The sequence below is a fragment of the Heteronotia binoei genome, chromosome 5 (genome assembly GCF_032191835.1).
Source record: "Heteronotia binoei isolate CCM8104 ecotype False Entrance Well chromosome 5, APGP_CSIRO_Hbin_v1, whole genome shotgun sequence".
Taxonomy (NCBI): domain Eukaryota; kingdom Metazoa; phylum Chordata; class Lepidosauria; order Squamata; family Gekkonidae; genus Heteronotia; species Heteronotia binoei.
In genome coordinates this window covers 127,660,121-127,687,635 of record NC_083227.1, presented here as the reverse complement: position 1 = coordinate 127,687,635, position 27,515 = coordinate 127,660,121, and the positions used below count along the sequence as shown (strand labels likewise).

At 42.9% G+C, this 27,515-nt stretch overlaps 1 protein-coding gene across 1 annotated transcript in view; it reads right to left on the bottom strand.

Moving 5' to 3' along the window:
- ADAMTS2 (ADAM metallopeptidase with thrombospondin type 1 motif 2) overlaps positions 1 to 5,622 on the bottom strand; it is a 450,208-nt gene extending 444,586 nt beyond the window's left edge. Inside the window, exons 1-2 of the mRNA XM_060240368.1 lie at positions 5,071 to 5,622; positions 3,694 to 4,058 (exon numbers count right to left, since the gene is read on the bottom strand). Coding sequence (XP_060096351.1) covers positions 3,694 to 4,058; positions 5,071 to 5,161 — 456 coding nt within the window. The 5' untranslated portion in view covers positions 5,162 to 5,622. The remainder of the gene's footprint in view (positions 1 to 3,693; positions 4,059 to 5,070) is intronic.
- Positions 5,623 to 27,515: the final 21,893 nt, after the last annotated feature.

Sequence of the window (27,515 nt, the reverse complement as noted above, 5' to 3'; positions counted from 1 at the left end):
GTCACCACGCACCAACTGATACGTTCCCTGGTTTCCACTAAGTATTTTTAGGAAGTGGGAAGGGCAAGGTGGGGCTTTTGCCTAGCATGGCTTCTGATTGGCCACTGGAGAATTGTGCAAATTAAAAACAACAACAATATTGCTTTGGAAACAGCTGTCATCAAAGCACAATGATCTTTACCGCATGACTAAAACTAAACTGTGTGTAAGCAAGACAATATTTTTAAACATGTTCGTTTAAAGTCATCCTGTTAAGGAAAGCTGCCTGAAATGGAGAAGAGTTGCTACTAGATATGCATAAATTTACTCTCTGACATTTTGCATTTGGCTCCACCTCCTACAGCAACCATTTTGTGGTTGCACCCACAATGCTACGTCAGAATTCCATGCCCATGGGCTCCATAAGGTTGGGAACCCCTGTTCTAAACCATGCATAAGCCTTAGGGCTTTTTTTGTAGCAGGAACTCCTTTGCATATTAGGCCACACATCTCTGATGTAGCCAATCCTCCAAGAGCTTACAGGGCTCTTAGTACAGGGCCAACTGTAAGCTCCAGGTGGATTGACTACATCAGGGGGGTGTGACCTAATATGCAAAGGAGTTTCTGCTACGAAAAAAGCCCTGGCCTTAGCTGTCCTTTTTTCTAAACTAAAATACCACAAAGACTTTCCTTGTAAGTAAGTTGACCCAATGTCTTGATCATTTCTGTTGCCTTCTCTGAGCTTGTTCTGTTCTATAATATCATTTCAGAAATATGGTGACTATAACATAATTCAAAATATAGTTGCACCATAGAACAATATTTTCATTGAGTTCTCCACCATGGTTCCAGACCTCTTTCCTGATTAGTCATGACTAGCTCAGACCCCATAATTGTATACACAAAGGTAAGATATTTCTACCTCAAGCTCATTACTTTACACTTACTCACATGAAACATCATTACCCACTCACACAATGTGGAAAGAGCCTCTTGGAGAGCCTCATAATATGCTTTGGTTTTCACCATCCTGAATAATCAGGTGGCATCCACAAACTTGGCTGCTTCAGTGCTCGTTCAATTGCATTTACGATAAGAACAATTAAAAATACCCGTAGGATTCCTTTATTTACTTTTCTCCATCATGCAAATTGTCCATTTACCCCTGTTTCCTGTCATTTAACTAGTTACTTGTCCATTAGAAGAACCATTCTGTTATATGATGAATGTTAAGTTTATCCAAGAGCTTTTGGTGAAGGTTGGGTTGCCAACCTCCAGGTGGGGCCTGGAGGGTTCCTGGAATTACCATTGATCTCCAGACAACAGAGACGGATTTCCCTGGAGAAAACAGCTGCTTTAGAGGGTGGATTATATGGAAATATGCCCTACTTTTTTCCCCTCCCCAGGCTCTACCCACAAAATCCCCAGGAATTTCCCATACTAAAGCTGAGGTAAGGGACTTTGTGAAACACCTTTTGGAAGCTTAAATATACCATGTCTACAAGCTCAGCTTATGCATATGTTTGTTGACACTCTAAAAACCTCCAAAAGACTGAGAGGCAGGACTTAAGCAATGCTGCTTCATCCTCCATAGGGCTTGTTATTCTAAACAATCATTATATCTTTCATAGCAGTTCCCATCAATTACTGATCTGCAATTTCCTATATCTCCTCTGGATCCCTTTTTTAAAAATTAGCATTTTGTAACAAGTTGCACATCATTATCATTATTGTTAAGAGAGCAACAATTTCATATTTGTGTTTCTTAAGACCTCCTAGGTATACACCATCCAGACCCAGTGACTTCTTCTTTATGATTTGTCTGGTATCATGTAAAACGCCTCTGTTTGAGAGACAAAAATATCTATCAACTGTCTCTATACAATGCATTTTTGACTCACTTCTTCTGGCACCCTTTTGGAAAACAGCAGTTTCAGAGTTGGTAGCCAACCTGTACCTTTTGCATAAAAGGCAGTCGCAAAACATTTCTTCCTGGGTTGCAGCCTATCTACCTCCTTGGCCAGTTTTCTGCTATTGATTTATTCAAACAAATCTGTATTTCTGGTAATGATTTATGCTCCTCAAATTCTTGTTTCACATACCTGTCCACCAATGTTCCCTCTAAGCTGTGGAGTCATGTGAGCAAAAATTCTACTTTGTGAGCTACTGGCATTAAAGCTGCGAGCTACTGCATAAATTACTTTGCCCTCTGGTCATTTTTCCTGAACTAAGACAAAAATGTGTGAATTGGGGGCTAAAAAACTCACTAGCTCACACTAACTCAGCTTAGAGGGAACACTGCTGTCCACTGACACTTGTTTTGCCAGACCATGTGGTCTTCCTTTCACTTTTAAAAAGAAGCCGCCTTGCTTTTTATGACTTGCTAGTGTTTTGATGGTCCTTTCCCCAGTCTGTGGTATATATTGTATCTGAACTTCAATCATTGTCAACATAAACAATTTCCTGAAGAGAATTTACCATCTTTACCTTTCAACTTCATGTTGGACATCTTGAGCAATTCTCCCCTACACAAATGCTGAATCTGATAGTGGTGTGGTCATTGTTTCAACTGGTACAACAACACTTAAATCTCATATTGTCCTGAGCACCACTGTGGCTCAAATCAAGGGTCATCTCCATTGGCACTATGAAGCATCATCTGACATAGCCACCTAGGGCTTCTCTCATTTTTGGCAAGTTTCCAATGCCTAACAGCTGCTTGAGACACAGAATGTAAAAAGCTTCACCTACTAAATGTTTACAGGCAGAGGAACCCTCCAAAAGGCCAGAGTTGGCAGCCATATGTCATTCCTCTTACTTTTCAATCAAATTCTGAGGAAAGTATGACTCCATGAACTCAGACAATACAGGAAGCTCACATTTTAAGCTTAAATACATTTATCATATAAATAGTACCAGCTGTATGGTACCTCCCCCTCTCAATTTAAACAAGACAATATTGAATGTAATTAGAAGTTTACTCCCTAAAGTAAATCAAAACAAAGTTTGTTCTGTATAGCAATTGCTCTCAAAAACACAGCTTAGCTCATACATTTTGACTTCTGCACGTGTGTTCTGGAATAGAAACTATAACTAGTTTCCAGCTGTGTAACATATAAACAGTTAATCAAGCATGGAGCCATCACAAAAGGTGCATGTATTGTGAAACTCACTAAACGACTTTTTCCAGAGTTCCCCCTGATTTGATTAGATGGATAAGAGAAATGTAACAGGCGAGAGACCTTTTAAAAGGGCAAGGTCCTGCCCCAAATCCCTTTTCCACAGACCAAAAGCCAATCAATTGGCAATGAAGCCTGTTCTTTTGGTATTATTATCTGTTCTCTGAAGCACCTCCACCACAATCTTTGTGAAACTGAAGATAGAGGGGAAGAAATTGCAGATGTGGACATCAGGTCACTATTTCAGATGTGTTGAAAAGCTTCAAGATTACTATCTAGATCATCATGTTGATAATTAGTGATTTGTCACAGCAATTATGCTATGAAGTATAAGTCAATTCAGAGTGAATTTGCTTCTCTGCTACTTACACGGCTTCATCACCTCATGTAAGGGAACATTTCTTTCATTTGATTTCTCAATTAACATAACAAATGAGGTGTGATTTTTTTTTAAAGGTTGAAGCTCTACATTTAAAAGGGAAAATGGTTATTTGTTCTCTTAAGTTAGGTATATAATAGCAGCAAAGCATCTTACCAGCCCATCACAATTGCTTATTGCAACAGAAGCATTAGGCAAGTCGGTGATATCCCCAACATAGAGGCAATTCCCATGGAGTGGTTCAATGTAAGTGATATTAGAGTCCACCTGCCATTCAACAGTTGCTCCAGGGGCCACCAGCCTGGAGTTTGGTCTCAGTCTAAAGTGAAATTCTCTTCCAAAAACAGAGACATTATAAAAAATGTGCTCATTTGCAGTTCCATGTGGAAGATCCCCCAGAGTGTCCCTTCGGAAGCGCCCCTTTGGAGCTCCAGACACAACCTTGGAGAGGAACCTGCCCTCAGAGTCTGTGCTAGTCGGAATGACAAGTCCGTATTCTTCTAGTGCCCCCAAAATATAATCTGGAGAAAGAGAGAGTAAATAATTAGTTACAGTAAAAGACACTCCAGACTTCTTCCTCCTTAAGAATACTGTAGTCCTTTCCCCAGATGCATGAAGGCATGCCCTTCTTCAATATATCACATCCCATAACGCTCACTCAGTTATGGCACAAGGCAAGCTCACTTATGGTGCAGACCCTCGCATCACTCTTTATGAACTGAGTCCAGCTGGAAGACACACCAGAGGCTGAGGGTTAATCTGTCATCCAGGATGCTGCCTTTCAGGGATATGAGGGCAACAGGGATAAACTTTCCAAATGGACCAACCCCACCTCAACCAGTTTTAAATGGTGTGGTTGCTGGAAGCAGCCTGGGCGAAGATCTCAAGGGACAATAAAAACTTTTCACCATCCACCAACTTTGCCATGAACATCCAGAAAGAAAACCAATTCTGAATCTTGGTAAGTCAACGTTAAAGTTTGTAATTGGCAGTTGGAACAGAAAGCTTTTACAAGAATAGAAAGAAAAAGTCAACCGCTTCATCCACTCCCACTATTTTAATTCAAACAACAGCAGGAAAGAAAATCAAGTCCTTGCCAGGTGTTTTATTCCACACATGGAATTCCAGGAATTGACACACTCAACTCGGGTCTGGCACATGTGTCCTACTGTAAACAGAGTTCATTCGAGGTTCCCGCTTCCCGCACCGCCCCCCCCCCCCCCGTGCGGCAAACTCTGGTTTCTCCAGCGAGCTCCCAGCAGCTCTCTCTCTTCCCCTGCTTTCCCTCCTCTTCCCCCAAGACAGCAAACGAGGAGGAGCCACACGTGGCGGCGAGGAGTCCCCCAAGCCTTTCCTCCAGGCAGCCAGGGTTAGTGTGGCGCGGTGAAGTCTGGCTGGGAGAAGGTTTAAAAAGTCCTTTGCGGCCGGCCTAAGTTGAGAGCGGGTGAGCGAACCTCGGGAAGCGCCGGTCAAAGAGAGGTAGGGGCTCCCTCCGGAGCAACTGGGCTAAGGCAAGGAAACGCCGGCACCTACCTCTCTCCGCGGGACTTTGAGGGGCCCCTGGAGCCAGGAGGAGCGCCCAGCAGGCGAGAAGCGAGGCGATCTCGGCTGCAGGAGGACCCATGGCAGGCGTAGCGCAGCCCAATCCCAGCCTTTGGGGCCAGCCTTAAAGTTCCCTGCAGGGCACTCCGGCCACATTGGAGGGCAGCCGGCACCGCCCTCTTGCCCGCGGCGCCTCTGCCGGCAGGGAAACCTCAGCCGCGCTGGCGCTGGTGCAGCCGCTCCTCTCCAGCGCTCAGCAAGCGGCCGCTCTCCTCGGCGAAGGCAGCAGAGACACCAGGAGGCGGCTGGCTGGAAAGCGCAGGGCGTGCAGGAGGGAAGTCCGCTTGATTGACAGAGGCGCTGCTGCCTGCAAGCCTGCCACAGCCCAGCCTAGCCTTTGCTTAGAACCCGGCCTCGCGGCGGCGGCAGCTCCCTGGGACTCTCGCCGCGCCTGCAGCCCTGTGGGACCAAACTCCGCAGCTGCCTCCCACCACGGGACACTTTTCTCCAACACCGCTTAGAGGCGGTTCCTGCGGGATCCTGACCATTTCTTCCAGCCAATCGAGAAAATCCTTCTCTCCTCCAAAGACAGAGAGAGAGAGATCGCGCCGCTGATTGCACCAAAAAGAAACCCGCTTCGTGGAATCAGTCAGGTCCTTTCTGCTGCTCTTTCAAAGAATCTCACAACATCTCCCTTTCTGACAGCGACACCCAGGTTCTTTTTAAAGTAGATTTTCTCGCGAAGTCTGATTGCTGACGCTCACTGTACATACAAGAAATTCTAGCATGTAGCATTTTGTGGTATCATAGTCCACCAAAATGACCCCTGAAAGATCATGGTTGTGAACTTGCAGCTCCACTCCTCCTAATTTTCCTACACCAAATATTCTGCGACCTATCATATCCTGCTTGTCAAAACAATCCCAGATCTTAAAGGTTCCTAAAGGTACTTACGGCCTCTTTCTGAAAACTCACATGTATCAGATTTAACTTGTTTGGTATCATGAAAACAAGATTTTTTTCCACAGGTGCTCAGTTTGTTTGCTGTACACCTACACACACAGACTCATTCTCACAACCATAAGAACATTTTTTTAAAGTCCTTTATGACACAAATCTAAACGTATGGTTAGATATACTGAGAATTAGATATACTGATTTGTATTAGAATTAGACATACTGATAATTAGAGATACTGAGAGATAGACTAATTTTTGAGAATTAGATATACTGATTAGAATTATACTAATTTTTAAGATTAGATATAATGAGAATTAGATATACTGATTTTTAAGATTGTAGCCAAAGTGCTGGTTGATATCCATTCAGTTACTAATAGAGCAATTAACATTGGTTAAATGTGCTTTATAGAGAGTCTGTTGAAATTCAGATTGTATTTGTCATAGGGTAGTAGTTTGATCTGTTTTCAAACAGACAAGTCAATGGTTCATTGTATTCTGTCAGTCAGACTGCAAAGTGGACAAGAAAGGATATTTCTGCTATGACTACTTTTCACAAGAGAAGTCAAACATTGCCAAAGTCAATCCTAATTTAAAATTGTTTCAGAGCATGGAAATGGACCCATATAATTGTTTGTCTGGGACTTTAAAAAAAAAACTGTAAGGTAAGTGGAAATGTAGTCCCTGGAGCCAAGACTCCCACAAGGCTTTAGGGCCACAGAGTTTCTTAACAGTGACCTGCCCTCACTTCCAAATCTCTGTATCTGGAGGCAATCAGGACCAATAATAATCATCAACAGTCATAAGAAATTTACTGATGATTCGAGGCACTTCAATTAATTTTATCAACTATCTTTACAACAATCCTATAAGGTAGATAAGGAACCCCATGGCACAGAGTGATAAGCTGCAGTACTGAAGTCCAAGATCAGCTCAGAATCTTTCGATTCCGGTGGAAGCTGGGTTCAGGTAGCTGGCTCAAGCTTGACTCAGCCTCCCATCTTCCTGAGGTCCGTAAAATGAGCACGCAGCTTGCTGGGGGTAAAGTGTAGATGACTGGGGAAGGCAATGGCAAACCACTCAGCAACAAAAAGTCTGCCAAGAAAATGTTGTGATATGATGCCAACCCATGGGTCTGTAATGACTTGGTGCTTGCACAGGTGACTACCTCCCTATAAGGTGAATAGGTATTATTATCCCAGTTGTGCATATGTAGAGAGGAGACTGAGACAACAGCAGGCCTAAGACCTTGTTTTGTTGCCTGTTCTTTTCTGGGGTGACATTTGGACTCTTAGCATGATAGTTCTCACAAAGAAACAATAAAGACATGGTGCAAATTTCCTAGACTAAAATTACACCTTCTTGTTTGTGGATCCCAATAGAGGTTATAGGCAAGAGAGTCCTTAGCAGTGCAACCCTAAAGAGAATTACACCCTTCAAAATCCATTAAGGTCAATGGGTTTATAAGGCTGTAACTGTTTAGGACTGCAGACTGCTGATCTGCAAGATGCAGGCTGAGATCGTCCCATACAGTGGTTGGATAAAGCTCTAAATGCAATTTTCCAGGAATTTAGGGAGTCTTGGCTGCATTAACCATAGCTGGTATCAAGCCAAGAGTGAGCTGGGGATAGGTCACAGTTAATGGAAGAATTAATCAAAAAATGCCTTTTCTTGCTCTCTCAAAAGTAATGCTCTCTATCTATGATTCCAGTGATGACTGGAAGAAGCAGAGCACATCTTTCATGAGGGGTGTGCAAAAAAAATATATTCAGAATTAATCGGATTCGGAAATATACAGGGCCAAAATATTCGGAATACCGTATATTTCCGAATATCTGTATTTGGAATAGCCGTATATACTGGAGATATATGGCTATTTCCGAATATACGGCCCCATTATATCCTATGGGCCATTGAAATCAATGGCAAAATAGGGTATATTAGAAGCCGCCTGGAGAAGAAGGGGTGTGAGGGAGAGTCCCCAAATTTGCAGGGGACTCTCCCCGATGAACCCTCCAAGTCCCTATCCCACCATTATACCCTATGGACCATTGAACTCAATGGCAACATAGGGCATAATCAGAGACTACTGGGGGGCAGGGGGTTTGAGGGAGAGCCCCCAAAACTGTATGGAACCCTCAGGGGACTCTCCCCTACAAAACCCCCAAGTCCCAAAAAGATTGGGCCAGGGGGTCCTTGTATTTGGGCTCCCCAAAAGGCCGATTGCCATCAATGCTGAGGAAAGTCCAATTAGCCACTTCCTCCACTATAATTGCTGTGGGAAAAGTGGATCTGGCCAGAGGGGGGTTTGAGGGAGAGGCCCGAAAACTGCAGGCAGCTTCACAGGACTCCCCCACATGCAGCCCCCCTGGCCCAAAAAGACTGCATCCATCTGTGGGCACCTCAAAAGGAACACTGTTCCCAATGGTGAGAAAAAAACAATTAGAGCCACTTCCCCCACTGTAATTATCATGGGAAAAGTAGCTCTGAGGAGCAGGGGGTTTTGAGGAGAGCCCCCCAAACTGCTGTGCAGCTTCAGGGCACTGTCCCACACAAAATCCACAAGGCCAAAAAAACCTGCTGTGGAATAGCATTATACAGTCATCCAAGGAGAAGATCTTGACAGGGTTTTGGAAATTGATCTCGAGCCACTCCTGCAGAGACATCTCCCCCATTGGCTCATTTGTCACCCCCAAGAATTGGGAATCATTTTTTCAAGTGCTGTACTCTGATCCCCACCATTCTGCAGTTCCCCAGATTCATGAGGCCCTTTCAGACCTGCCACCTTGGCCTCCAGTGACGGCTGGAGAAGTTAGATCTTTGATCAGTAAACTCAAGAGAGGCAAAGCTCCAGGCCCTGATGTTATTCCCCCAGATCTATTGAAAGATAATATAGACTGGTGGTCCTCTCTCTTGGCCCCATTGTTTACATATATAGATTTGACAGGGGATTTACCTGAGGCCTGGAGAGAGGCTATCAGCATTCCTTTTTTTAAGTCCGGGCAGAAGGATAATCCAGCCAATTATAGGCCAATCAGCCTCTTGAGTATTCTGGGCAAACTATACACTAGTCATCTTCTAGAGAAATTGCAGTGCTGGCTGATTCAAGAAAGGTATTTGGTAGATGAGCAGGCTGGATTTAGGGAAGGACGATCCACGTTGGGACATAATTTGATTCTATCACATTTGATAGAAAAATACGCAACCAGCAGAACGGTTTCTCTTTATGCAGCCTTTATTGACTTAAAATCTGCTTTTGACTCCATTCCCAGAGGGAAATTATGGGAGAAGTTAAGTGCCACCTCAATTGAAGGGAGACTTTTATTCCTGATCCAGGCATTATATACCAACACGTCTATTAGGGTCAGGTGCAATAAGCAAGGTCTCCTTACTGATCCTATTCCAACTTTAAAAGGAGTCAAGCAAGGCTGCGTGCTGGCCCCTTCCCTTTTTGCCATCTTTATTAATGATATGATCAGCAACCTCCATCTTTTCGATACTCATCCCCCCTCCCTGGCAGATAGGCAACTGGTAGCCTTACTCTTTGCAGATGACACAATCTTGCTGTCTAGAACACCAGTAGGCCTTAGAAGGGCATTAGCTCAATTTGGTCTTTATTGTGATCATAACCTCTTAGAGATTAATTATCAGAAAACAAAAGTAATGGCTTTTGGCCCAAAACCCAGGCTAAGGAGATGGAATATAAATGGCCATAGTCTACAACAGGTAGCAATTTACAAATATTTGAGGGTCATGATTCAGTCCTCAGGGTCAAAGAAGGCTCACCACGAATATGCTGCCAATTCTGGTCGCAAATCGACCCAGGCCACCATTAGGTTTTTTCTCATGAAAGGGGGGCATTTTATACCAGTTGCATTAAAACTCTACTTGGCCAAAACAATACCCCAACTCACTTATGGAACTATGTTGGGTCCATCCTTATCAAGTTTTGATCCCCTTGAGAAAATTCAGTCCAAATTCTTGAGAGCCATTTTCCACTTTCAAACCTGCATTTCCATTGCAGTACTATGCTTGGAAACTGGTTTGCTAAGGACAGAGGCTAGGGTGAGCCTACTTTCAATCACCACTTGGCTTAATCTCAGCCATTGCCCCACGAATATCACATCATTGATTTTAAAGGATAGTTATTGTTCCTCTTAGGTTAGAGCCATCCATCAGAAATTGTCTACGCTTGGCTTTTCACCTGAATCTCTCCATAGTCAAACAGAGACTACAAGACATTGAGAGACAGAATGTTATTGCCAAGGGCCCGGATTATCTAGTTGTCCCGCCCACAACTGATCCAGGCCCTGCACAGCTGGCACTGCGCAGTGTGGATCCTCCGTAAGTCAAAAATGCTTCAGACTTTGGTGGTGTATGGATGCCCAAGCTGACCAGCAGTTTGGGTGTCTGGAGCCACCTCCTGTGAGGTGCTCAGGGCAAACACATCATGTCTTGGGGTGGCAGGAGGGGCTGGCCACCGGGGGGAAGTGGGCAGAGATGGAAGCAGCTCGTGTGTCTCCATTTCTTCTCCCTCCACCCCATGCGGCCTCCCCTCCTGGCCTTCCCCTGAAGGACTGCTGGTGCCCGAAGGAACCGAAGAAGGGACTGGTCCTCCTCAACCAGCTTCTCCTCCAGCTCCTGCACAACACTCTGCACCCTCCTTGGGTGATCGTTTGGGACAGAAAATTGTCCCCAAAGCTCATCTCCAAGGAGGGCTGTTCTTGCTGGAGGAGTGACATCAGCTGGAGGAGAGACTGCCCGAGCAGCATACCCCTGCTCAGTGCCAGCACCTAATGGCACCTCTGCTGGGGGCACCCCAGCAGCAGCCTCGATGAAGGGCCCAAGGCGGGCCTTCTTCATCACACTCCAGCCAGAGGTTGGAGTGCTGGAAGGCGACTGTGGAGTGACCCTACGCACAGGTGGTGGTGGGGAAACTGGGTCCTCCCTCTCCCCTTTCCCCTCTCCTCCACCCCTCTAGTCTTCTCCTTGGCCTTGCCCCCAGGGCCCCTCTTCTGCTGCCTGTCACTCATGTCACCCTTAGCCAGTCTCACACAACCTGAACTGAGAGTGGGTTTTTTTACAAACCTAACTCACTACACTGTACCCTGAACCAACAGATGCCCTGACTTCTTTTTAAAAACCCTCCCACCAAAACTTGTTTGTTTGTTTGTTTTTTGGTCCCTAACCTGTCCTTCTTTGGGTTGGGGTAGTAGTCTGGTAAAGTTTAGGAGACTATGTGATCCTGATTCTACCTGACTGCAGTTTTTAAAAGGCTACCTTGAGATGAAGGCAATCCTTGTTATATCCTCCTAGTTAAACTTATCCTAACTAGATCCTGAGACAAATCGGATTTCCTTGCAAACTCGAAATCAGGTGTCCCCTATAACTAGAGAGAAGCTGTGGTTTACCCTATGGAAATCTAAGGATGCACCAGCTTTCAGTGGCTGAAAGCAAGATGCACTGCAACCCTAGTCTCTTTAGAAGGGAGCCTGATGTGGCCTAGTAGTCACACTGCCTTTTATGAGAAACCTAAAACCTTTAAAATTGCCCCTATCTGGCCTAGTTGAATTTTGAAATAAGATAAAGCCCTAAACTGGATTTTTTTTAATTTCAAAAAACACAATCCCTAAAAATAGTGGGGCAGCCTATTTAGTGGCCCTAGCCAAACCAAAAGCACCCTCAGACTCCAAAAATAACTCTATAAAAACATGAAAGTGACCCACCCCATGCAGCCCATACACCAACCCCCTTCACACCAACCAGAGGTAATTAAAAAAATGTGACAGAAAGAAACTTAACCCCCCCACACACCCACCAAAAAAAAACCAGGAAAAGGGACAACAGGACAGGATGCAAAACCAACAGCAACAGATCCAAACAAATCCAACTGAGAAAAGGCCAACAAACTCAACTGTTAAAAAACCAAACTTTTTAACAATAAAAATTAGGCCAAACAGCCCCCCCCCCCGAGAACCAGAAGAGAAAAGGAACAACAGCAGCACAACACAGCAGCAACAAATCAAACACAGGATCCTTTTAAAACAGTAAAAAACTTGACTTTTAACAATACAGGAACTGAACCAACCCCTGCCCCCCCCAAAAAAACATTCACCCTAACCCCAAGAAATCCAAGCCACCCAAATCAGGAAAAGTAAAAGGACACTGCACTTTTAAAAGTCCTCTCACTAAAGTAAGATATAGACAAATTGGCAACCTCCCCACCCCCAGCGGAACCTCCTAACCCTAACCCAAATAAGCTACCCACCCACCCAAATCTATATAAGTAAAGGGACTCTGAGTCTTAAAAAGTCCTTTTGCTAACTAAAATAAAAACAAGAACCCCAAGACTGTCTTACCTTAGATGTCTTCTCCAGGCAGGTCAGGCAAGGCTGAGAGAGAGCAGCAGCAGCTGAGGCCAAGGGCCAGTGCAGCACAATCTCTTTCACACACCAATACACACAGCAGCAATGGAATGGAGTCCAGCCAGGCAGACTCCTTAAAAAGGTTCTCTGGCCCTACACAGAGCAGTTTCAAAAAATACCACTGCTCTGTGATTGGCCGGAAAACAGTGTTTACTTGGATACCCAAGTAAACAAAAGAACAACAATGTTGCTGATGGCTGGGAGATTAGCCCAGCCATCAGCTACACAACAGCCCTGCAAAGCATGCATTTGCAATGCATTTTGTAAATGCATGCTTTGGATTGGCTGCTGGGGCTCCTCTTCCCCTCCCCCTCCCTCCCTGATCCCAGGGAGGCTATGGGAGAGGTGGGAAAAGGCTTCCAAAGGCGGGAAAGGAGGCAAGCAGCTTCCCTGAGGCTGCAGAAGCTCCTTTCCCGCCTTTTACATTGAGTTCCGTATACTTCCGAATATTGATTCAGAAATATATGGGGAGCCGTATATGGCTCCCGTGTAATGCATGCGAGCTGGATTTGGAAGCATACAACGCCGTATACTTCCGAATCAGGGGGTATTCGGCTGTCTATTCGGTTCGGCCGAACCAAATGAACACCCCTAGGGGGCATACTTTATTGAGGTTTGGGGATCTAGGAGGGACCGGCCTGGCCTGTAAGTCCATTATCATGATATGGTCTATTTATATCATTTTGGAATTAAACTAGATTTTCCCATTAGATGACTTCTATCTATCTATCTATCTATCTATCTATCTATCTATCTATCTATCTATCTATCTATCTATCTATCATCTATCTATCTATCTATCTATCTATCTATCTATCTATCATCTATCTATCAGGATGGATTGGGATGTGTGTGAGAGGGCCATGTGTTACATGTTTGTCCTGGGCTCAGATGCTTGGGCATTAGATGTGGCAGTGTTTTGGTATTTGTGAAGAGAACAGATACCAGAACAGATGCAATGGTGGGGGGCATTATTTATGATCATTTCTTAAATTATTTTGAACTTATGCTCTCAGCCAAATAGCTCTAAAGGCAGCATGCAACATACTTTTTAAAAAATCAGAACAGTTAATAGTTCCCAGCAGTAGTCATAGAAATTGTCATGATATAGGCAACAATGAAATAGAATACAAAAAATAAAAGTAATATCTGCAAATAAACCATTAACTGCAAGGGCAATGGATGGGTAACAGCCAAGAAATGAGCACAGCAGGACTAGAATAAGAGTGCAGTCTTAAGCAGAGTTATACCATTCTATGTCCATAGGGCTGAGAAGGGTATAACTTTGTTTAGGATGCAACTGAAAAGGTTCCACATATATAAGGAGATTGCCTCCCATCCTGATCTTCCATACTTGCAAATGAGAAAAATTTTAAAAGCTTAGTAAATAAAGAAAAGCATTTGTTTGCCATTTTCTCTTTCCTTGACATTTCCAACCCTTTCATTCTTCATGTATTGTTTTCTCCTGTGATGTGAACAATGCATGATTCCAAGAAGAATATGCATAGTCACTGCCATTGAATTTGGGAACTTTCAGCTCCAAAGAAGCAACAAAACTATAATAGCCTAGTCATCTTTCCCTCACACACGTACATCCCTCTTTTTATCCTGAACTCCATAATGAATTGGAGGGATGGTACATCACTGACCACCAAAGTTGACATATAAATAGGCTCAACTCAAAGGCAAGCTAATAAGAAAGACCTGTTATTCCCAAGGGTCCAGAAGAACCTTAGGGACTAACAACATTTATTCCAGCATAAGTTTTCAAGAAATCAGAGCTCACTTCATCAGATATTTTGTTACTGTTTAAGCTGCTACTGGACTTTTACTCTTTTCTACTCATCAGCAATGTTCCCTCTAAGCTGTGGAGTCTTGTGAGTAAAAATTCTACTTTGTGAGCTACTGGCATTAAAATTGTGAGCTACTGCATAAATTAGTTTGCTCTAGGGCCATTTTTCCTGAACTGAGACAAAAATGTGAGCTGGAGGCTAAAAAATTGTGAGCTCGCTCACACTAACTCAGCTTAGAGGGAACATTGTTCATCAGATATGCACAGGAGTGCAAATTCATCTGATGAAGTAGGCTCCAACTCACAAAAGGTTATGGTGGAATAAATGTTGATGTCTTTGATGTTTTACTGGACTTCAGTTTTGCTTTTGTTACAACAGACTAACACAGCTACCCCCTTGGAACTATTAAAAAAGGTAAATGTGCAAGCACCATTTGTTTTCGACTCTGGGGTGACATTGCTTTCACGTTTTCATGGCAGACTTTTTACAGGGTGGTTTGCCATTGCCTTCCCCAGTCATCTACACTTTCCCCCCAGCAAGCTGGGTACTCATTTTACCGACCTTGGAAGGATGGAAGGCTGAGTCAATCTGGCGCCAGCTACCTGAACCAGCTTCCATTGGGATTGAACTCAGGTCGTGAGCTGAAGCTCCGACTGCAGTACTGCAGCTTTACCACTCTGCGTCACGGGGCTCTTTTGGAACTATTAGTGCCCCACAAAACTTGCACAAAAGGGAAAGGGTAACAAAAAATGTATCATCCAGAAATGAGCACCCACTTATCTGGCCAAGAGTGCAATCCAAGTACATATGCTACTGATTTGCAGCCTTGCCTGAAAGTATAGTGCTCAGTGTGGCTTCTTTGGTAAAAAGAAGCTACACAACGTCATTCACACTTTTTCTGCTCCTAATCTCTAATTTGTGAACTAGGATTTGGGGACCTCACAAACAGTAAAATCTGTCATCTGGGCTTTTGAATTGCAAACATGGATCTCATCATGGATGAGATCCATATTTACACACGTCAGTAGAAAGAAGTAGTACAAGCTACCATTAATATACAATTTGGTCTTTCACACAGGTGGTTTAGTGGTGGAGCCTAATTCAGCAGAGGACCAAATTAATGGAGCACGAAACTCAATTGTGTACAGAGGCCTTCGTGTTTCATTCAGACCATGCCTTCCAAACTGCATGATCCACAGCACAATTCAATTCTAACTTACCTGGATTTAAGCCAAGTTTAAATTCCATTTAAGTCAATAGAAATACCAACTTAAATCCAAGTACTTCAGTTTAATTGGGTAATGGATTGGGCTGAAAGTGATATAGCTGTCTGGAAAGTCTACAAATGAGATGAATTTTCCACTAGCAACAGTTCAGCAACAATTTCATACAGGAAGCATGATTTATGGAGGGGCGGTGTCTCAGTGGTAAATCATCTGCTTTGCATTCAGGAGGTTCTGGATTTAATCCCCAACCCCTCCAGTTAAAAGAATGAGGCAGTAGGTGATGTGAAAGATCTCTGCCTGAGACTCTGAAGAGCTTCTTTTAGTGACAGGTCTATACTGACCTTGATGGACCCATGGTATGAGTCACTATATGCAGCTTCATGTACCCAATGTGTATCACTCTTATGCATAATTTCCTAGAAGCAAATCAGATCCTATGCATGTCTTCTTAGAAGTAAATCCCATAGAATTCAGTGAAGTTTTATTTGCAATCCATTTACTAACACTAATTTTGAATTTACATCTATCATTTTGTTCCTGAGCTACTGCACACTGAGTTGATGTTTTCATTTCATTTCACCATCGCACACATATAAAATCTCTTTCCGGGGCTACAATCATACTGGATCAACAAGAGGCATTTCTGCAGCAGAGGTGGCAACAAGCAATTTGGAAGTGGGCATGAACAGCATCCTCATTCCCCCATGCTGCTGATGCCACCACCCATCACCATCTTCCCTTTGCCTGCAGTGTATTGGCACAGAAAAGTGGCACCAATCATGTCACCCCACAGACCAGCAATCCCACCTTGCCCCTTCCTAGTTGGGTAAGGGTAAAAAGTCACACTGCAGTTCAGCTATGAAACCAAGAAAGGCCTGTTAGGGGGTTACAAAGCAAGGAAGAAAAGAGCTGAGCTCTGCCCCCTCCTCATATTAGCTTCAGGCGCAGGACATCCACAATAGATGCTCCACCTGCAGCCTCTTCACAGTCCCTCTTTTGAACCAGGCCATAAACATGAGAAAATCCCTGTGTGGTAATAGCCCCACTCAGTTTAAACTCCATCAGTGTATACTTAGAGGTTTTGGGGTTTTTTAAAAAAAAAAACTGCCCCAAGGAACATCACCTTATTTGTACTGAATGTCAGTTACAATTTCATTGCCCATTCATCCAGTTTGGAAACACCTTTCTGGTTCTTTTCAAAGTCTACTGGAGATTTAGTATTCTGAATAAGTTAGTGTTATCAACCAACTTAGCAACTTCTCTGCTTCCCCTTCCATGAAGATCACATAAGAATCAGCTAAATAGTACCAGTCCTGTGACAAGTTAGGGATTAATCATATAACGCATGGGTCCCCAACCACCAGGCTGCTGCCCTTGCCGCCTACCCAAGGGGGGGTCAGCCTGGTAGGAGCTTCATGGCCCCTTCCCGAGCCTTAAAATGGTGAAAGGGGGGGGAGGATAGATCCAAGTGGGCAGCCGCATTGGTATGAAGCAGTAGAACAAAGTAGGAGTCAAGTTGCACTAAGAGGTGGCAAGGCTGTGCGGGGGGGGGAAGGAGGGAGGTGGAAATGGGGGAGAAGGAGGCTGTTTGGGGGAGTGAAGGAGGAAATGGGGGAAGAAAACAGAGGGAGGAGGAAGTGCTGTGGGGGGAGGCCAAATTGGGTGCCCCCATCCTGCCCCATCCTGGCCCTGGGCCAAAAAGGTTGGGGACCACTGATATAACAAATGCTCTAAAGTAAAAGTAAATGTAATAGTTTATTGCCAAACACAGAATTCTCTTCCCTTCCCTGAATATTCTCTGGCTCTTACTGCCTACAGCTCCTAGCCACCAGGAATCCTCTGGAAGCTTCCGTCCTGCTTATTCCTAATTAGGGTTGCCAATCCCCAGGTGGGGGCAGGGGATCCCCCGGTTTGGAGGCCCTCCCCCCGCTTCAGGGTCATCAGAAAGTGGGGGGAGGGGAGGGAAATGTCTGCTGGGAACTCTGTTATTCCCTATAGAGATTTAGGGAATAGAGCAGAGAGAAGGGTGCTCCAAAGAGTGATGGTAAGAGCACAGAAGATTTGTGGATGTTCTCTCCCCTCATTGGTGGATCTGTATAATATGGGATGTAAAAGGAAGATACAAATGATCTTAAGGGACCCTTCACATCCGGGCCACTTGCTATTTGAGATCTTACCGTCAGGTAGGCGATATAGAGTGTTGAAGGCTAAGACAAATAGATTCAAGGGCAGCTTCTATCCAAGTGCCGTGGTTAGGCTAAATGCAGGGTTATGAATGGTTATTTGTTTTTAGATGCATTGAAATGGTCTATGTATATGTCCTTTTTGGGGGGTGTTGATGTGTTGGTATGTTTGTGGAAGAGTACCTCATTTCGTTGCTCTCATTTTCTTTTTTGAGAACAATGACAATAAATTTATCTATCTATCTATCATCTATCTATCTATCTATCTATCTATCTATCTATCTATCTATCTATCTATCTATCTATCTATCTATCTATCTATCTATCTATCTATCTATCTATCATCTATCTATCTATTCCCATAGAAAATCATGGAGAATTGATCCGCGGGTATCTGGGGCTCTGGGGGGGGGCTGTTTTGGGGGGTAGAGGCACCACATTTTCAGTATAGCATCTAGTGCCTCTCCCCAAGATACCCCCCAAGTTTCAAAAAGATTGTACTAGGGGGTCCAATTCTATGAGCCCCAAAAGAAGGTGCCCCTATCCTTCATGATTTCCTATGGAAGGAAGGAAATGAAAAGGTGTGCCGTCCCTTTAAATGTGATGGCCAGAACTCCCTTTGGAGTTCAATTATGCTTGTCACAGCCTTGATCTTGGCTCCACCCCCAAAGTCCCCAGATATTTCTTGAATTGGACTTGGCAACCCTATTCCTAATAAGAATGTATCTCTAAATTACAACAGTCACTACAAATCCCAGTGTACAACTTTGGGATACACAGCTGTATTCCTCTCTTAAGTTATGCTGATTGAAGAATCCACCAAATTTTTAGTTGTGTCATATAAATTTAATCAACTTTGTTGTCATGTGATTCTGCTTTTTATTGTTTGAAATCTAAATGATATAAAACAAGGCCTCCAGTTTTATTTGGTTAATTGTAAGAGGGTTTAATTAGTTTTATTTTAGGAGATGGCTGTTTTAGGATTGCAAATACTTAATATTAAACAGTTGCTCTATTGGCCATTTATCAGTTACTGAGCTCAATTTAAGATACTACAACATACATAGCCCTTTATGGTCTTGATCCCTCATAGCCTCTTCCTGTATGCTCCACCATGACAGCTTTGCTCATCTGAGTAGGGCCTTCTGCAAGTGCCAGTCTGCAAATGGGCAAAATCAACAACTGCCCCATACACAACTGCCTGTACATACGCCTTCTCTGTTGTGGCTCCCACCTTAAGGAGAGGCCTGTCTGATGAGCTCAGGAAGATTCCCGCTCTATTGGTTTCCCACAAACTGAATTATTCAAGAGGGTCTTTCTTCGCAGTTAATAGAGCTATACTTTAACAAAATGATTCAGAAAGTTATTTTGTCAAGGGTTAGAGACTGCAGTCTGTACTAATGTATATAGCTTATATTGCCTGTTGCTGTAAGTCGGATCCTACTATGTAATTTTTGCATCATTTAACACATCCTGTTAATATTTATGCTTTGCCCAAGTTCTGTTTCCAGATCTCTGGTTCATTCCATATGTCTACAATCCAAATCCTAATGTGCTGTTGATTTGATGTCCCATCCTGTTGATTGTATTGACTTACTCAGTGTAATCCACCTTGAGTCCCAGTGGGAAAGGTGGCCTATAAAGAATGTAGGTGGACGGATGGACAAGATTCTCAAAATCTAGAGATTGCCTTTAAAATCATTGTCACTCTTTAACAATGTATTCATCAGATTTATTTTTGTTTTTAAGCCTGCAAGGGCACAAAAGTTAGAAGCTTTTTAGAAAAAATATACTCTTTCCTTCATACTTCCAGCCTTTTAGAAACTCCTGAAAATCTGAGGCTTTCTGATTAAACTAAGGGTGTTGCCAGTTCTGGTGTTCAGTCCACATGCAATAGCACTGTTATTCTCAATTTAGCTTATAAACTTCTGCTCGAAGCTGTCTAGCCCATAACTACTGGTTCTCAAATAACTTCTTATTTAGTCAATATTCCCAAGCTGTGGGACATTAGCTGTGGGAAAAAAACAGAGTGCTTTTTTCCCTATCTCCCAGCACCTATCCAAGAGGTACAAGGCATGAGCCTTGTAACTCTTCATCTTCCTTGTCATTTAGCTCAGCTGCTAGGTCTTGGCTTAATGATCCATGGCAAATGCTTAACACCCCTTGATGTTTCATCTCCCATCATAACTCATAAAACTTCACTGTCACTGCATCCTTCATTAGCCATCTGTATTTAATGATGAGTATAATTGTATTTTGATTACTGGTGCAACTCACTAGTCACTACCCCGTATTTTCCCATCAGTTTCTCATGTACAACATTTTACCGCCATCATATTAATATTCCAGTCCTGTGATGTGATGTTCAAGAAATATTTGCAATCCCTATATCAATATCAAGATTATATTAATTTAGCTAATTACCAATGGGGCATTTGATTGTCTTCCTTTGTAAATGTTTCTTTTCACTATCAGTTGAGTTTCTACTGTATAGGGTGCTTTTGTTTGATCAACAGAAGAGAAAAGCCAAGTATATTTAGGAAACTTTAAAAAGATTTATCATACAAACAGACTACTATACCAAAAATGCAATCCTAAACAGAATTTAAGGTTGCCAGGTCCAACTCAACAAATATCTGGGGACTTTGAGAGTGGAGTCAGGGGACTTTGGGTGTGGAGCCAGGAGCAAGAGCATGAGAAGCCTGACTGAACTTCGAAGAGAGTTCTGGCCATCACATTTAAAGGGACCACACATCTTTTAAATGCCTTCTCTCCATTTAGAAATAATGCAGGATTGGGGCACCTTCTTTGGGGGCTCATAGAATTGGACCCCCTAGTCCAATCTTTTTGAAACTTGGGGAGGGGGTATTTTGAGGAGAGACACCAGATGCTATGCAGAAAATTTTGTGCCTCTACCTCAAAAAACAGCCCCCCAGAGCCCCAGATACTCATGGATCAATTCTCCATTATACCCTATGGGAATCAGCCTCCATAGAGTATAATGAGTGCTGAGCAGACATCCCCCCCCACACTTTCTGATAACCCTGAAGTAGGGGGAGGGCTTCCAAATTGGGGGATCCCCTGCTCTCAACTGGGGATTGGCAACCCTAGAATTACACCTTCTAGGTCCATCAAAATCAGTAGGTTTAGAAAATTGTAACTTTGTTTAGGATTGCACTGCACATGGGCTACAGCATCAGTGTCAATAATGCAGCTATAATCTTACGCCCTCCTGGCTAGAAAGTCGACAGCAGAACCATGTCAGTGTGGGTGTGTTTTGCTGTCAAGTAGTTTTCCAGTTTATGGTGACCCTATGAATTAATGTCCTCTTAAATGTCCTATTGTTAACAGGCTTTACTTCACTTCACTTCTATCCCGCCCTCCCCACTGAAGCAGGCTCAGGGTGGCTTGCTCAGGTTTTGCAAACTGAGACCACGGCTTCCTTTACTGAGTCAATTTATCTCATGTTTGGTCTTCCTGTTTTCTTACTGCCCTCAGTTTTTCCTACCATTATTGCCTTTTCCAGTGACTCCTATCTTCTTAAGCACACCAATATGATTAGAAATATAAAACTACATAGCAACATCAACAACCACTTCTATAGCATTTGTAGGGTTGCCAGGCCTGAGTTGGAAAATACCTGAAGACTTTGGGGGTGGATCCAGAAGAGGGTGGGGTTTGGGGAGGGGAGGGGCCTCAGCATGGTACAATGCCATAGATTCCACCCTTCAAAGCAGCCATTTTTTTTCACATGTGCTGATCCCTGCTAGCGGGAGATCAGTTGTAAAAGTGGAAGATGGCAACCCTAACCTGGGGAAACTCCATCATCACCATCCCATTATGTTGTTCACCAACGCCAAAGTTTCTAAGCAGAGAAGGCACTAGATCCACATGCAGATATACCACAATACTGTCTATGCACCTCTGACTTGCAAAGTACCAACTCACTCCCCAAACCAGAGAACAGTGAATTCTCCTTCAGTCTTTTCCATGGCCCAACAGCTAGGGCATTTGCATATAGAACACAGAGGCTTTCCAGAATAAGAATTCAGGCTTCAAACGCAGTTGAGGTGCCAGAGGTTCCTCACAGTTAATAGTAATAACACTGCACACAACATGTTAGTATTGGGGTTTGGGTGATGGGAAATGAGCTTTTCACTAGAGAAAAGGAAGGAGTTTATATCGATCAAGGAAGAATACACAACAGAAAGCTCAAAAACTCATAACAATAAGCTTTCTGGTAGCTCAGTGGGAAAGGATAATGCAACAGAAAACAGGAAATTTGGTGTCTGTCCCCACCCCTGAGAGATGAAAATGTTATCTCTACAAGGCAATGCTCATTTGGGGGGATTCTTATAGAAGCATTGTTTATTAATAGAAAAATGAGAGAAGCAGCCACACTGCAACCACAGGTCTGTAGAGCAACACCCCAACCACACAACCACAGGACTACTGTACCATGAGCCTTAAGGAAACCTGTTCAGACATTGCAGCTCCCATTACATTTAATCCACTGTACTACATCACAAACATTAGTGAGCCTAATTGTTCTTGGCCCCCTTTCATTTCATCCCAGTGCTATAGGATCTGCTGGACCTGGACAATAGGCCATGTTTCTGAGGCAGAATTTGCCATTTTAGTCTCTATTGTTGCTCTGTAATTTTAGATTATATATATATATATATATATTTTTTTTAATTGGTTTTAACTGTTGATTGTCTTTTATTATGTAACCTGCCCTGAGCCTGTTCTGCAGGAAGGGCGGGTTAAAAATCGAATAAAATAAATAAAAATAATAAAATAGTTATACATTTACATTTGACTTGAGAGGAAGATAATAGCTACAGGAGCAACCTTATATCAGCTCACAATAAGCTATTGGGACTAGGTTTGCCAGTCATTACAGCTGACAACCCACCCATGGAAGAATTGAGGGGTTGGGAACAGGTGTGCTGGCATTGCTCTGGTGTATAACATCACTTCCAGCAAAAAAAAACAAAAAACCCTGGAAATGACATCATTATTTTGGGACAACACTCAAGGATTCATCCCAAACTATATAGTGTAGTGGATGAGTCCTAGAGTATTACCCCCATTGTAAGGATATAACATCTGGGTATTGCTGGAAGTGATATCACTCATGCCCCCTCCCCCCATTTTTCTCCTGTTGGCCTTGGAAGCAGTGGTGGGGAACTGGGGTAATTAATGGAAGGTCTTCCACTATAGCAGGAAACCTGGCCTGCCTAATTAGAAGAAGAAGTTATTGGATTTATATCCCGCCCTCCACTCCAAAGAGTCTCAGAGCAGCTCACAATCTCCTTTACCTTCCTCCCCCACAACAGACACCCTGTGAGGTGGGTGGGGCTGGAGAGAGCTCTCACAGCAGCTGCCCTTTCAAGGACAACCTCTGCCAAGAGCTATGGCTGACCCAAGGCCATGCTAGCAGGTGCTAGTGGAGGAGTGGGGAATCAAACCTGGTTCTCCCAGATAAGAGTCTGCACACTTAACCACTAAACCAAACTGGCTCTCCATGCTGATAGGAAGACCACCTGCCAGAGTGTTGGCAGCCATTCAGCAGGTCTGCTGTGCCTCCACAGCCACCAGGGCAAACAGATATTCAGGAGATGCAGTCCCCTTGAGCAAAAGTTTTGTTTATAACAAACAGTGTTATAAACAAAACTGAGTGAAGCCAAGGATAATGACGGGTATTTAAAATTCTGCAATTCACGATTTCTCCTATAAAGGATATAAGATGTTATTGTTAAATACCATAGTGATTGAAAAAAAATGCATACATGTTAAAATTAACATTGAAAAACTTTTGCAAAAACTGAACTTTGTAAACCTTTTGTGGAATAAGCATTAATTTTTAGGAAAATGAAGTTGTAATGTTATTCTTAAAAAAACAGCCTTGAGTTTACAAATTATATTGCCTGGGAAGTGTAAATAATATGATCATGATTACCTGACAGAGTAGCACTTTTAGATCTATTTTATGTTGTCATTAAACAGTCAGTTTTTGAAATACATATTAAGAAGTAAACTACAACCATCAAATTCAGTAAGACTAAAAATGTTTTTTTCTAGCCTTCCTCATAGCAAAATCATCCAAAACTTCATCAAAATTTGTTTGTCTAAGTTTGTCACTCTCAATGTCACAGAATGCTCAGTGCGGGCAACCTCTCTTGAGACATCATGGCCCTTAATTCAGTTTTAATTCTTTTGAGTCTCGAAAAACTCCTCTCTCACAAGCAGTTAGTGACCATAAAGCTAAGAAATAGCCGCAAGATTGCTTCCACATTAGGAAAGGCCATCTGATTTTTTTCCTTGTATATAATTTGATAAAGGTCTGTATGAGACAGAGAATGCTCTTCCATAAGCCTATGGCTTTGTCTCACGTAAAGGTGAAAGTGCAAAAGTTCATCAATAAGTTTCAGGTCAATTTCTTATGGGTATGCTTCTATCAACAGTTCAACACCTTGCTGAATTTCTTGCTTAGATGCTGTCAGATTAGCAAGAATAGAAAACAATTGTGCAACATCACTGTACACAGTACTTCTTTTTAAATTGGCTTCAAGTGCATCTAATATAGGGATAAAGGATTTTATCCTAAACTTATCTCTTGAAGAAAGTGCATCTAGGGATCAGGTGCACTTCTGTCATTTCTTTGCTATTCCTTTACTCTTTGTCGCCTTGTTTTGTAGTTAACATTTGGCAAGGTGGCTTTTGCTTGTTTCTCAAGCTCATCAAAATCTTCTCTAATTTTCCTTCAAAAATCCATAAGTGCACTGTACAAACTTGCACAAGAACTCAATAACAGGTCTGATTTCTGAAGAGCTTTGCTGACCTTGTGAAAATGACCTAGCACCAGTGTCCAAAAATGCAGCATAAACACAAATTCCACTTCTTCCATTTTCTGCAAAAGATTGTTAGCTTGAAGCCTGGTCTCCCCATTAACGACAGAGTACAAATGACTGAGGGCATCAGTGATAGCACTGTAACTTTCCAAAACAGCTTCTGTGGCCTTTGCGTGTGCATCCCACCTAGTCTCTGACAAATATTTAGGCACTTTAGACTGAGGTGGCAAAAATGATTTTAGAACTGCCCATCTCTTTGTGGAGGATGAAAGAAGGTATAAATTTCATTGATAATGCCAAAACAGTTCACTGCATCAAGGCGGCAATCCACAGCTGAACCACCCACCAGATTTAAAGAGTGACCTGCGCATGGAATAAATCTTGCAAATTGTTTTTTTCCCCAATATTTTTTTCTGCATACCATTGTACCTACCAGCCATGTTGGCAGCGTTGTCATAAGACTGCTCGTGACATTTTCTAAAGTCAATTTTTTAAGCCAAGTGCCTCCCCATCTGTCAATTCCCCAACCTCGTTTTGAGGGCATTTTGACTTACAGCAGTATTGTTTGGATTTATTGGCATGACAATTGACACCATCAATATTTCTTTTTATATCCAAGAAGTTCTGAGAAAGAGGTTGCAAGTGCATGCTGCAGGTGCCGACAGGGCTCTGTGAAGTGTGAAAGATAGACTCCCCTGCCTGGGAGGGGTGAGGCCAGTGTCAGTCACATGTGCTGGCTCTGTACAAGCCAAGGAGGAGGGAAGGAATGGAAGGGACTTGGGAGAGCTTGCTTGCCTGGTCTATCTGCCCCAGCTAGCCCCCCACTTGTACTCTCCCACTGATTAAAGTGCAGCATGTACCACTGCTGATCTGACCCTTGAACTGGGGAAGGCTGTCTAGCTGGTTGTTGTTGATTCTGGGCTGCTGCCTCTGGAGTCTGTACTCTGAATAGTGGCACCAGGGACCTAGAAGGGGCAGGGCTTGTCAGTCCATTCCCTGCACAGTCTCATCAGGGCTGGCCTTAAGGCAATTTGGCCAAATTGGGCCCTTTGGGCTGCTCCTAAGGAAGCCCCCACACCGGGGCAATCTAGATGGATTTTATTTATATCTCTAAGATTCTGCAGACTGGCTGTGAATCGTGGCCCCACAAAAAATTTTTCCAGTTGGGCCCTAGAGTTTCAAATTGGGCCCCACTGGCTGGCCCTGAGTCTCATTGTTACTGGGTCCGAGTTGCTCTGCCCTTGCATGAAGTCTTGGGTTTGCAATTTTGGGAGAGGGGAGACTGCCTGCTGGGGGTGGGGGGCGGGCTGTGGAGGCCCCCTAGATTTAGAGGCCCCAGGCTTCACCTACTTAGCCTATACATAAATCTGACACTGGGTCATGAAGTTCACCCTCCAAAGCAGCCAGTTTCTTCAGGGGAAATGATCTCTGTAGTATATATGTTGAGCCCCCACCTGACAACCATATACAAATGTATCCCTGCATCATTCTGCCTCACCACTAGAACAACTTCAGGTACTCTAGTGGATACACACACTTCAAACACTGAATAGGCTAGATTAACTATTGCTTTAAAATGGGTTGACAAATCCCGCCTACTATAAGCATTTGGCAAACAAAACTATGGGAACACTTTATTTTGAGTAAAATTTCTTATCAAACATCAAACGCTTCATTAGAACATTATGAATCAAAATTTGTAGCAATATGGTTCCCGGCTTTAAGTTATATGACTATAAATAATACAATACCAGAAAACCCATTGCATAAAAATATGATTTACTTTTAGATAACTATATGTAACTTTTGTGCTTTATAACTGAATGTTATTATATAATAACTTTATTATATTATCTATACCTGAAATAGAACAATAATGTATGTATTATAGTTTTTTAATTTAGTTATTATTTGTAATTGTAACTGTAACTGAACTTTAAATTGCAATAAAATTTTAAATTAAAAAAAAACACTGAGTAGAACTGCACACCACAGAATGTGATTGGCTGTAGCATTTGTTGGGATATGATAGAGGATTAGCGTGGGAGCATCATCATCTGCTGTTCTCCAGTGAATCCAACAGCAGTGTTTTTACTCAGTCCATTTATTTTTTTATTTATAATGTTACACTATTTTCCTGGGCCAGAGTGTAGGAGTCCAGAACACCTCTACTACTTCCAAAACTATATTTTTAACTCTGTTAAAATTTCCTCCTTGCACTGGCAGAATCTCAGCATCACAAGGATTATGTTAAACCACATGGCCTCCCACAAATACAAGGGTTTGCTAGGAAGACATAAATACTTTCTGCTGGCATAGCATTGTGCTCTGCTGTCACAGGAAGATATGGGAACAGTCCTCTGTCACCCAGCTGGTATACACCAGAAACTGAAAAATATACCCAAAATAACACACATGTATCTTAATATGCCAGCTAAAAGACACAGCCAAATTACTGCTGAAATACAGAACCCTGCAATGTTACTATAACTGATACATTTCTAATAAAACAAGCATTTTTTATGTCAATGTAGCAGGGAAACTTGTGTTCTGTTCTATGCTCCCTGGGTGATGTTGGGGCAGCCACTCTATTACAACTTCGCATACCTCATGGGATGACTGCAAGGATAAAGTATAATATTCCACATGTTCTTTGAAGAAACTGTAAGTTATAAGTGTATGAAAACAATGCAAGATTTTTTAAATGTTAAATTCTAGCATTGTGTGAGCATCTAAAATAACACAACATCAACAGGCTTCCTCAAAAATAAATGCAATGTAAATGGAACAATTAACTGAGAACTTTATGCTACACAAAATTCATTGACATGAATAAGATTTCAGTAGAACCTGCACAGGAGTATTTTGTACTGAAATTCATCACAAAAACAAAACACCAAAGGGACAGTCCAGACAAGATTCAACCAACTTCCATTCCTTTGTTTTCAGCTAGGGTTGCCAGTCCCCAGCTGGGGGGGGGGGGGGACAACAAC